The following is a 12,372-nucleotide window of genomic DNA, read 5'->3' on the forward strand; positions in this document are numbered from 1 at the left end:
AACTTACATCACTGGCAATATCCCTGGAAGCTTTGGCAGCTTTGACAGGAATAGCATCTGCCCTGAGATCATATCCTTTCTTCCTGGTTTCTTCAAATGAAGATCTGTACATTTTCTGTAAAAAGGAAAAACAACATCTTTAAATAAAGCAAAAATTTGCATATTTTCCACATGCACAAATAATGGTGAAAAGTTACATCTATAAGGATGCCAGCTTAAAAAATAAAAAGAGATAAAAATGTCTATTTCTGTCCATGTTGAAGATGTGCACAATTACAAGCAGTCCTTTATTTAGCATATGCAGATTTAACAACTGGCTACCAAAACCTGTCTATAATGTAATTTTTTTCCCAAAAGAACAGGTGCTACCTACAAACATTTTGAATCCTGTACAAAACTTTGTGCATGGGGAAATAAAATAATCAATAATAAAATAATAAATACAGTAAAAGAACATGAATAGTACTCAAAGTCTACTATTTTGTTAGCAGCTGTTGTATTTTAATGACCTCCATGAACATTTCACAACCTGACTATAACATGGCTTTGTCTTGGAAATTTTGGGTATTTAATTTTGGGGAAGGAAGCAGGGAAAAGGAAAATTAATAGGTTTTGTGAAATTACTGCAGGCTTGCAAGGTGAGACTTTTGCATGCTCTCATCTCACTTATTCCTAATCAAAAAACAAGAGCAAGGTCATGGCCTTACAAACAATACTCACGTCACTTAAATTGAGTGCATTTGCTTTTGCTAAAGCAATCTGTGGAATATCTGGAGTGATGTGAACCTTCTTTTTGTCTTCTTCCCAGGCTTGTTTGTATTTGTGCTGGAAGAATTTAAACAATAGAGATCTCAACATCTCTTATTATTAAATAAAACAATTTAAAAGACTATTTCCTACTTGAAATCCAAACTGCCTTGACAATGATGTGTTATTACCATGGGAGGCACACTTAGCTTTTTATTTTAGCACTTAAAGCACATTAGCTACAAAAGAAAATCACGCTTTCTAAAGCTCTGCATACAATAGGATTGACTATTCAATATGATGTACATTGTTTCCCACTTCTGCAAGCTTAAATGAATTTTGATGAGTACTTTCTTACCTCATCCATGATTTTGGCATTATTTAAAGCTAAGACCATGTTCATGGAATCCATAGGAACAGAGTACTTCAACTTGTCTGGATGCTGGCGATATTTCTTCTCACTAACAATTTCCATGGCTTTTTTGTTCTTCTCAGCTTCCAGGGAGCCCAGTGGGAGCCACCCAACACCTTTCATAGTTTCATCATACTCTGCTTTGTATTGATTCTGGAGGCAGAAAGTAGATAAAAATCAATATGAAACATAAAAGAGTTGATAAATTTGGAAGTACGAGATAAAATGTATTAAGGGAAATGAAGCTTTTCCTGTCTTGGTCTGCACATGACTATTGCTCCTGAAGAGCCTGATGGGACACGTAAGGAGTAAATATCCATAAAATGACTTATTTCTAAGCTCAAATTCTTTAGTATTTCAGAGGAAAAACAAAATGGCTGTAATTGTTGAAAAACTTGTTTAATTTACTACATTTTAGTATATACGTGACCTAATTTCATTCAGAAAATAACACTATTTATCTTACAGTGTGTTTTCATAAACCAAGCAGCTTTGTATTCACAGTGCAAAGGATGAAGAACCTCTTACTTACATCACTTTGTAACTGCATCATGTTTTTGGCCAATTCAATGCTCATAGCATCGGGCAGGACGTTGTAGGTGTGGATCAAGTTCTTGTAGTTTGCATTTGTAGCCACTTCCTGAGCTTTCTTGGCTGCCACCACACTGACCATGTCAACTGGAGTGTGGAAATCAGTCTTGGCCGCCTCATAACCTTTTTTGTACTCTCTGTCAGATTGCATCTTGGCCACCTGCATGAAGTGCACCAGCTTGGGGTCGTCCTCCAGGCTGCGGAAGCCAATGTGCTTCCCTTTGCTCTTCTCGTAGGCCAGTTTGTATTTATACTGAGAGCAGGAAAGAGAAAGAACAGCAAAAACCTCAATTTAAACATGCAGTATTAAGCTCTGTTTTATCACTGGAAAAACAGATCACAAGATCTCAAGTTTAGTCATTCAATTTAAATAAAGTCCCGGAATGGTATCACCCAACCAAACTCACATCACTCGCGATGTCTCTGGAACTTTTGGCTGCTTTTATTGGAATTGCATCTGGCTGCAAGTCATAACCCTTCTTCTTGTCCTCCTCCCATTCAGCTTTGTAAAGTTTCTAAGTTCACATATGAAAAAGAACAGGTGTCATGAAGGCAGAACTCTGAAGTTAAATGTTTTCAAACAAGGCATTAAAATGACAGCGACTTTTGCTCTGTGCAGGAGGCACTGAACGCCCACCACGAGCACAGTAACTCACATCACTCATTGTCATCTGGTTCACTTTGCACTGCAGAATTTCTGGGGTGTCTGGCATAACATGAATGCTGGTCTTCTCTTTGTTCCATTTATCTGTGTACAGCCTCTGCAATTACGAAGAAATTTTTAGCATTGAAAAGGGATTGAAGTCATAAAATAAGAGTTTGCTTCTGTTCTGCTCATTTGCAATAAGCAATATTTCATAGAAATATTATCAGCACCAGAAATAACCTTCACAAATAGAGCTGCTGAGGAGCAACCTTAGCTCCCTCCTTTATTTAGTATTTTGAGAAATTTGCAAAGTATGTTTTGATAATTAAGAAACATTGAGGCTGGAAGTTTTCAGTCTATGTTCTTCCCAGCTTTAATGGGAAGCGTATTTTTATTTTCACAGACACTCTTTCCATGGAAAACATGGAATAAGGATCAGTGGTGTCCTGGATAACTGGGGACAAGTGTGAAGAACTCCAGTTTTAAGGAAACTTGTACAAAACTGACAGAATTCCAGGTTTTTTGCAGTTCATTGATTGTGAGTACTTCCTACGGAAAAAAGGTTACTAAAGCACTACAAATGTGGAGAAGAAATCTTCAATCTTTAGAAACAGAAAATGAAACTCCCTTAATTATGAGCAGTCTGAGGCTTCCATGATCTCTCAGTGTCCAGTCTTAACCAAGGAACCACTACACCCACTGGAAATTTTAATAATTTCAGTGGGAATGCACCTTGCCCCACAGTTTTGCAAGACAAAGACCCAAACTCTGGGTCAATCCAACAATTCCCACCTTGTTCATGGTCTTGGCATTTTGCTTGGCCAGGACTTGTTCCATGGCATCCATGGGGATGGAGAACTTCAGCTGGTCCGGATGTTGGCGATATTTCTTCTCACTGAGAATTTCTGTGGCTTTCTTGGCCTTTTCTACATCCAGTGACTGAATTGGTACCCAGCCAACTCCTCTCAGCCAGTTATTGAAGTCAGATTTGTACAGATTCTTTTCAACAATAAACAAGAAAAACACAGTGAGGCAAGAAAAACGACATAAATTTATATACATAAAACAGGTAAAGCCTTAAAACTTCTCCTCATGGTTCATTTTAGAGGGGAAATTTAGGTTTAGTTAAAATTTAACTATGATAAGAGTCAGTATTTAGACCTAGTACACAACCTACAATTTCTGACAGGAGAAATAAAATCACGGTAATTAAAATCTGACTACAAAAATACATCAATTAGTAAAGCATGCTCATTTCCTGGGAATAAGCCAAAATATGAAGAGATATAAAAAAACTTGTTCCTTGCTAGACAAGTTTCCTAGAACTTAATAGCTACACATAATTCTCGTAATGTTTGGAAAATACATGGTTCCAGACCAGTCATTTACATCCCAATCTACTGCTAATTCAGTATAAAATATATTGGATTATATAAATACATTTTTTAGCCTTAAAAGGTTAATGATGTCACACAGTCATTATGAGAATTAAACATGGAGCTGATTATTGATGACATACATCACTCTGAAGCTGCATCACGTTTCTGGACAGCTCCAGGTTCACAGAATCAGGCAGGAGGGTGTAATGGTGAATTGGCTGCTTATAGCCAGCGTTTGTCACCACCTCCTGGGCTTTCTTGGCAGCTGTCACGCTGAACATATCCAAAGGAGCGTGATATTTGGTCTTGGTGACCTCATAATCCTTCTTGTACTCCCGATCCGATTGGATTTTGGCCACTTTCATGTAGTGAACAAGTTTGGGATCATCCTGCAGGCTCCGGAACCCGACCTGCTTGCCTTTGTCTTTCTCGTAGGATTCCTTGTACTTGTGCTAGAGACAAGGGGAGAACAGCCTTAGCCACTTGTGAAAGAGAAAACACACTTTGGATGGGTTTAAAACACTGAGTTCCAAAGCACTAACGACTGCAGCTCATTCTGTAACCTCATAAATGGCTTTTACAACAGCACAGGATTATTTAGGTCAAAAAAAGAAGAGGATTATTGGATTTTTCAGCTTGTCTTGACACCTGGTACATATCTCAACCCACGTCTGTAGCCAGAAGCCCTCCCTCACCATTGTCACTGACACAGGCTTGTAATTCCCAGGGACATTCTGCTGTTAATTAAGACCATAATAATAATAAATTATTGAACAGCCTCACCAAACAATGCAATATCCCAATATTCAATTAGGGATGTTCAAGAGGAGAATGAAGAGTCACTTATAAACTTTTGCTAAAGCAGGAGTACAGGTCTCCAGCACAGGTAAATAATAATAAATAATCAAATGCAGGAGGGGTATGCGTTCCACTGGATGTAAATCCTACTTACATCACTTGCAATATTCCGAGAAGCTTTAGCAGCAATAATTGGAATGGCATCTGGTTTCAGATCATAGCCTTTGGCAAGGGTTTTCTTCCAGTCTGCTTTGTAGTTAGCCTTGGAGCAAAAAAAGGGAAGAGTTTGTGGCGTCAGGAATAGCAATTCTAATAAAGAGTTCAAGCCCACGTTTTATTATAGCTATAGGAATTAAAATATCCAGTTTAGTCCATGTAATTTCAAGGAAAAATTTTCAACCTGTACATAAACTACAGTTCTATTATAATAAATAAATCTACTACAAAGATACTCATGAACTCCATAAGCATTTTTTGCAATTTTTGTTTAGAACAACTCTATCAGTGGCATTTTTTCCCTTTCTTAAGCAAAACCCTTTTTCATCTGACTGAACCTTCAGAATTTTTTTCCTGTTAGCTTCAAGCTCAGGCTTTGTGCTCTACAGGGACTGGGAAAGCAGCCTGGCTGATTTTTTTTATCAGTCTGGCCAGACTATTAAAATTCCAAGGCTGTTAAGGGAGATGTCAGTTTTTATCTCATTTCTGGAAAGCTGATAATGCCACCAAAAATTTAACATCACAAAGGCAATAAAATTGATATTATCAGCGGAGAGCTTCATGGTGTTGAAATGCAAAATATACTCACATCACTGATGTTGTAGGCATTAACTCTAGCCTGGATGAACTGGGGCACATCAGGAGGGAGGTGGTACTTGTGAATAATTTCTTCCCCTTTGGATTTATACAATATCTGCAAACAAAAATAAAGAAAGACATTTAGCAGCCCAATTTATAGAATGTGAATTGAAAAACTATATAAAAAAAAAAAAAAATCTGATTTCCAGGTGATTTTTGGCTGGAATAAAATTGTAAATACACACATTCACCCAAACAATTGTTTCAGGAATGCTCTTAAAGCCGGAGGATGGAGTGAAGGTGGGCACAGGGCAGAAACTGATAATGTCAGAGTGTTTCCAAAGTTTACTTACATCACTCAGTTGTTTGCTGTTGATCTCTGCTTGCTTCTGTACTGGAGAGTCAGTCACTGAAGTGAATTTGGTTTGATCAGGATGCTTTTTGTAGGTGTACTGAAAAAAGATAAAAAAATATTTGTAGAAAATGCATATAAAGTATTTTCCAAGTGTTGATAAAGTAAATAAAATTATTAATAAATTAAGTTCTTTTAAAGTATAAATTAAAAATATGTTGACTTAAGCAAGTGAATGCTTGAGGTTCATGCTTCATTTTGGTACTACTGTTCTAATCTTTTGGTTTTACTTATGAAAAGGATTGTGCTATATCTGTTTTGATCACTAGATGTCACAAAAGGCCCTAAAATAGATATGAAGATGGTTTTTAAAAGTCACATGGCAATGAGGCCAAATTCAAAATCATTGATGTTACCAGGGATCACCTGGTTAATTTTTCTGTGGTGAGCCACTGCTGTCCTGTACTCACATCTTTACATTGCTCCAGCTTCTTAATTGCTTCATACTCTTGAGTTATGGTCTGAGGGAAGTAGCACTTTGTCTTTTCCTCCTCATAATCTGCTTTGTAATTTTTCTAGAAACAAAAGGAGCATTCAGTAAGGAACCACAACTGAGCTTTGTCTGAATGGCCAGAGTGATGGGGAAAACAGAACAATTGCCACACTTACATCACTTTTCATAGCTTCAACTTGCATGCAGTGGTTGTAATGTGGGTCCTCAAAGCTGCCCAGGTAGTGTCCCAAAATGTTCTTCTGATATGCATCTTTATATTTTACCTGCCAAAATAACCACGAGTTGAGAAGCAAAAGTAATCAAGAGGGTCAGTACTGAAGGATGAACCCCAAACGAAATACCTACATCACTAAAGTCCTTCAGAGCAGCATCAGTCTGGAACTTGGGTGTCTCACAGTAATTCATTCTGTTTCCTCTGGACTGTTCATAGGCTTCTTTATATAATTTCTGTAAATCAAATAACACCAGATCATGCAGGAGATTCCACTGCAAGTCACCTCCACCACGTTAAAAATGACAAGAGTAAAACTGTGAAACGGTTCCAAAGAAAAGCTTTCCCACAGGACTGAGAAACAGATGGCACTGTTTTCCCAATGGTTTTTTAAAATAACTCTTTTTAGGTTTGTAAGAGAAGACAGAAAGATCTTACCAATGGGTTTTGAACTTCTGACACTGAGAAAGAATCAATGTCTTTTCATACAAATAAAAGAGGAACTGAGAAGACCATTACAGTGAATAACCAGAACATAATATAAAAATATGTAAAAGTACCAGGTATTTTATCATCATTAGTTGAAATTCCTTCAAACAGTAAGGGAAGAACTGTCCTCTTGTGATTCATTACCCATAAGGATCTAAATTAACTATACAGTAATTAGCTATCCACGTGCCACTGCTGTTGCTACATTTATATGTGGAGAAATCATTCTTTACCTGAATTGTTCTGGCTGGTGCTATCTCCTTACAAATATGGGTCTACAAAACTAAAAATACTACAAGATCCAAAGGAGAAGCCTTGTGAAGAAATGATGGGTTTGGTTCCTGGTACATGACTGAAAATGCACTTTGATAATACTCACATCACTCAGAATATCTCCTGCAGCTTTTAATTGCTTCAGCAATGGGTTCTCTGTAGCAGGGAGCACATTATAATCTGCAATAGCTTTATTCTTTTCATAGTCTGCTCTGTATTTGAACTTGAAAGAATAAAAATAAAAAAAGAAGAGGTTTTAAAAATCAGTATTAAAAGCCAAACACTCACTAACTTGTGTGATTGCCCAGAGAAGCTGTGGTTGCCCCATCTCTGGAAGCGTCCAGGGCAAGGTTGGATGGGCTTGGAGCAACGTGGGATAGTGGAAGGCGTCCCTGCCCATGGCAGGGGGTGGCACTGGGTGGTGTTTAAAGTCCCTTCCCACCCAAACCATTCTGTGACATTAATCTATTTTACTATGTAATCTTCAGCTTTTCAGGAAAAATGCCCTTGTTATTTAAGTTATGGTGGCAAAGGACCATGCAAGGTCTTGACAAAACAATTTCAGCACAAACTTGTGTGAGTTCAGAACTGTTCCCAAGCTGGACAGGTGGAACACAGGTCCCTCACCTTGCTGACATTCTCTGAAGCTCTTTTATTGGCTTCATATTCTGGAGTTTCAGTCTGCATGAAGTAGATTTGGTCTTTTATGTTTTCAAAGTCTTCCTGGTATTTCCTCTGTTAGGAACAGAGACAGACAGAAAACAACATATCATCTAATTGTAAATTAGACATCTACAGCATGGATTATTTAGGAAATAAGCAATGCCACAAATGGAGCATCAGTATTTTCCAAATGAACATAAACAAGGATAAAGCTGTTGAAGATTTTCTGCAGGATTCACTCACCATACTTAGATTCTCTGCATTCATTTTTGCAACTGCCACATCATAGCACGGAGTTTGACTCCACTTGCCTTTGATTTTGTTTTTATAGTCCTCATGGTAAATAACCTATAAAGAAACAAAACAATAAAATTTAATCCTGAAGACACAGCTCCATTTTCACTTGAGAGATTCATTTTTCAAAGCTGTCTTTTTAAAGCTGCTTCATATTTTACACCTGCCTTATAACTATTTTAGTAGTTATTGTAAAAAACACCTTAAATATGATTTGGCCAAACCATTTCAGTGCTAAGCCATTTCTCTTAGTACCTTCCCTGACCTAAAAAGGATAAATAAATCTCTAATGTATTCCTTTAGCTCTGTTTTCTCACTGGCCACATAACATTGGGATATTGCCCATTAAGTCAGAATTTACTGGTATTGCTGCTGGAACTGGTTATAAGCAAACCCTTTTAATTACCTGGTATTTTTGATTTCTATTATTTATTCAAGCTCACAGAAATCAAGTATCAAATGTTTAAAGAGTTTGTCTAACAACAAAACACCTGAGTTTTGACTCAGTGTTCCAGGTGCATTTTCAGCCACAGCTGCATTACTCACCATAAAAAACAAAACTCCTCCAATGCCTTTTTAACATTGCTAAAGAACATATATGCCAAAAATAGTCTTAAAAAACTCTATATTTTATAGTTTTGGAGATACCTAGACAGCTTACTATTTTATTAATTTTAAAGAATTATGATCCTTTTTTTTTCCCATGTTATAAAATTTTCTTGATGACAATTTAGCTTTTAAGCTATGGAAAAATAAGATTAAAGAAATTGTCTCTAAATTAATTATTTTACCTTCCAAACGGGTTCAGTGCAATTTTCTAAGTGGTTCCTCCACCATGAGTGAATACTGTAACTCGAATCTTAAAATGCAGGTAATTTTCAATATGCAATAAAATAAATAAAATAAAATAATACATAATAGTTAAATTCTGAATGGAGTTGAAATCCTATTTCTGCCTTACAAGATTATGCAACTTGGTTCCACTTTCTCCAGCAAAAGTTGGTCTTCCTGTGTGTTTTTTCTTTTGCTTTCCCTTTCCTTAGGTACCTTTTTTACCTCTCTACCTGCAGGAGTGAGGTTTGGGCAGCGTGTTCTACTCACATCACTCAGCTGCCTTGTCACCTTCTTGGCTTGTTCCACATCAGGGGGGTCTGGCAGAGAGGTGAATTTAGCTTTCCTTTCATCGTGCCCCTTTTTGTAGACAATCTGAAAATAGGGAGAAATAAACATTTACTTGAGCATCACAGCACTGAGCTCTGCTACCACCACATTAACAGGGTAGGTCTGCCCACAGCCCCTGCAGCAGGAACTCCTTCAATCTGTGTATTACCAGGGAACTTCTGAACATCTGCAAAATTCACTGAAACCTTCAAGTAAGAGCTGAATTCCCCTGTTGAAGAGTTCTATGTATCTAACTATCAGCAAATGCCAGTCTCACCAGCTCCTGACTTTTCTTATCACTGCTTTAGAGGCACATTCGCAGACCCACAATAGTGCACTGGACTTAGAGACAGCCCAGAGAGTTCCTGCATTTGGGGAGATACTCAAGGTCCTCTTACTGATTTAACAAATTAATTATTTCGTTCATTCCTAATCCAGCATCAAATTGCCAATGGATTTATACTCTAATACGCTCTACTTTGTACTCTAATATCAAGCACAGCTTTGTCTATGAAACATCACTACTATCAGAGCTATCTGTGCACACTTACACATTTTTATTTTCTGTTCCATTGTGAAGCATTGATATCTAACCAAAGTCCACGACATCTCCCAAGTTACACCACGACCCAACAGCCTTTGGTACCCACATGCAAATATCTGCTTTGATACTCACATCACTCAGAGTCTTCTGAGCCTGTGCCACCCTTCTGAGCTCTGGACTGTCATTGTAGGGATAGAACAGGGTTTTGTCTGCATCCCACTCTTCAGTATAGAGTTTCTACAAGAAAAATGCCAGAATGCTCATTATTAATTAATTTCTGGCTTCGAAAGCTTCTTTCACTTCAGCTGCTTGGACCCGTGGTTATTTTTTCTTACCTTGCTGAACATTGCTGTGTTTTTTATTGCATTCACAAGCTCTGGAGCATCAGGGGGAAGCAGGTACTTGTCCTTATTCTCCTCCCAATTCTGTTTATATAATACCTGGAAGGAAAGATCAGCAAGTTGGTCACTCTATCATTAAAGAAATATTTACTTTTGTGAATAAACTGCCTGCTTTAAAGATATATTTTCAAAGTGAAAGTCTCAGACCAGTGACATCTGAAGAGAACAACTAGAAATACTTAAGATTATAAGTGTATTTGCCTTACCAACTTCTCTGCTGTCCCTCCCTGTGCTTCTAAACTGTTGTATAAATGTTGCTTTAGCACTCTGAGCTCAAAACTTTGTTCTTATCAGTAACCTCAGGATCCACTGATGCTGGGAAAGTCAGAACTCACTCACCTTGCTCACTTGCTGTGACACTTTCTTTGCATGTTCTATATCCTTGGCCTTTTCATCCACGTGGCAAATGGTTCTGGCAACTGTCCCAGCCATGCGGTATTTAACCTGGAGCACAACAAAATTCATTGATTCTACAGAAAAAGTGCTTTTTTTAAAACAAAAATCTGAATACTGACATTTTCACCCTCCATATAAACATTCAGAACTGAAATGAACCTCGAAATGAAGCCCATGGAAGCAAATGGATTTTGTGAATTAACTGAGGGAGAAATGCAGCTTTGAGACAGCTTCAAGAGATGGGAATCCAAGTTAGAGGTGGTGCCTTCTGTAATCACAGAGCTCTAAAAGCACTTCCACGCTCTACAACGAGAGATGCCCAGTGCAGCTCCACTTCCCAGGCCATTCCCATGTGAACACTGGCTGCAGGGCCCAAACCAATACAGCCACATTGCCACGGCAAGACAGCAGCTTGGTTGGAATCACCACTTCTTACTTAACCTTTAAAATCAAGACTTAATTTGCTTCTTTACTTCTCACTAAATATTGTTTTCCTCATGCAGTTGTTACCCACCTCGCTGAGCTGGTCCTGCACTTTCTTGATCCTCCGGATTTCAGGGGTGTCAATTGTGGAAGCATATGGCTTTCCTTTTTCTTTTCTAAATTTTTCTTTGTACTTGTTCTGGAAGAACATAATGATAAAATAATTAAGACATCTCCTAGAGCTCTGGCAGAACTGTATTAGCAATTATTGCCATATTTATCTGGTTAGGACATGAATTTGGGGCAGATTATTAAATAATATAAACTAAAATTACTCAATTACATTTGCACTTGTGCTTTTTTTAGCCAACTGAGGTTATTCCATCTGACACAATAGGAAAAAATCCATCTCTAACTTTAGCCTGATTTGGATCACCTCTAATTTATTATATTCTCTCCGTGAGCTTATTATTGATAAATTCAGTTATTTGCAATGTAACTATCACACAATCCCTGTAAAATATTTTTAAAGCTGCTGTTCCTCAAGAACTGAGAGACATGGGACAACCTACCTCGCTGAATAGGTCCTTCATTTTATTGCTGTGTTCCAAGTAAGGTGTCAAAAACTTGGATGGGTCCACTTTTGTGCGGATTTTCCTCTTCCTGATGGGACGGGCTGCATCCTCCCCAGAGGGCTGGGTGTGCTCAGCTGTATAGGTGGTGGTGGTGGTGATGGTCTCAGGGCCTGAGTAGTCTGTGCTAATGGTCTCAGTGATCTCAGTGACCACCTGGGGATTAAAAAAATGAATAATCACTCGTTTTATAGCTGTAAAAGTTCATTATCATAAGTGTTTTTCATCCCTCCCCAGCTGGTGAAAGGATGCTCTTCTCTCATCCAGATCCACATGGAGACAGAAAATCAGGGACACTGTTCCTACTGGGATTAACCATTATGCTCCCTATACATCATCCACCCTGAAAGAACCCACAAGGAATGAACTCTCTGGCTGGTTCCTGCATCAAACTCACGGAATTATTCTCCAGAGGATCTGGGAGAGTGGGGCTCCAGCTGCCTCTGCTCTACATGCATTAACTTCCAATCAATTTAAATGGTTTATATACTTGTTTATCGACATAGTCATGCTGCAAGCAGTAATTTTAATACCAAGATTCTAATGAAAAGCATCTAAAAATAATTATTGCAACTAAAAAAATGTGCTCCAAAAATCACCCAAATAAGTGTCAGGTTTTATTTCATATCAATTAGCTTTATAAAAAATTGC

At 37.9% G+C, this 12,372-nt stretch overlaps 1 protein-coding gene across 1 annotated transcript in view; it reads right to left on the reverse strand.

Moving 5' to 3' along the window:
- Nucleotides 1-12,372, reverse strand: part of NEB (nebulin) — a 105,004-nt gene that overhangs the window by 81,638 nt on the left and 10,994 nt on the right. The window contains 23 exon segments of the mRNA XM_032113885.1: nucleotides 8-115; nucleotides 721-825; nucleotides 1,106-1,312; nucleotides 1,692-2,003; nucleotides 2,158-2,265; nucleotides 2,407-2,511; nucleotides 3,189-3,395; nucleotides 3,916-4,227; nucleotides 4,728-4,835; nucleotides 5,379-5,483; nucleotides 5,722-5,820; nucleotides 6,191-6,295; nucleotides 6,390-6,497; nucleotides 6,580-6,681; nucleotides 7,314-7,430; nucleotides 7,835-7,942; nucleotides 8,114-8,218; nucleotides 9,266-9,370; nucleotides 10,002-10,106; nucleotides 10,205-10,309; nucleotides 10,610-10,714; nucleotides 11,181-11,288; nucleotides 11,662-11,877. Coding sequence (XP_031969776.1) covers nucleotides 8-115; nucleotides 721-825; nucleotides 1,106-1,312; nucleotides 1,692-2,003; nucleotides 2,158-2,265; nucleotides 2,407-2,511; nucleotides 3,189-3,395; nucleotides 3,916-4,227; nucleotides 4,728-4,835; nucleotides 5,379-5,483; nucleotides 5,722-5,820; nucleotides 6,191-6,295; nucleotides 6,390-6,497; nucleotides 6,580-6,681; nucleotides 7,314-7,430; nucleotides 7,835-7,942; nucleotides 8,114-8,218; nucleotides 9,266-9,370; nucleotides 10,002-10,106; nucleotides 10,205-10,309; nucleotides 10,610-10,714; nucleotides 11,181-11,288; nucleotides 11,662-11,877 — 3,165 coding nt within the window.

Source organism: Corvus moneduloides, chromosome 7 (genome assembly GCF_009650955.1).
Source record: "Corvus moneduloides isolate bCorMon1 chromosome 7, bCorMon1.pri, whole genome shotgun sequence".
NCBI lineage: Eukaryota > Metazoa > Chordata > Aves > Passeriformes > Corvidae > Corvus > Corvus moneduloides.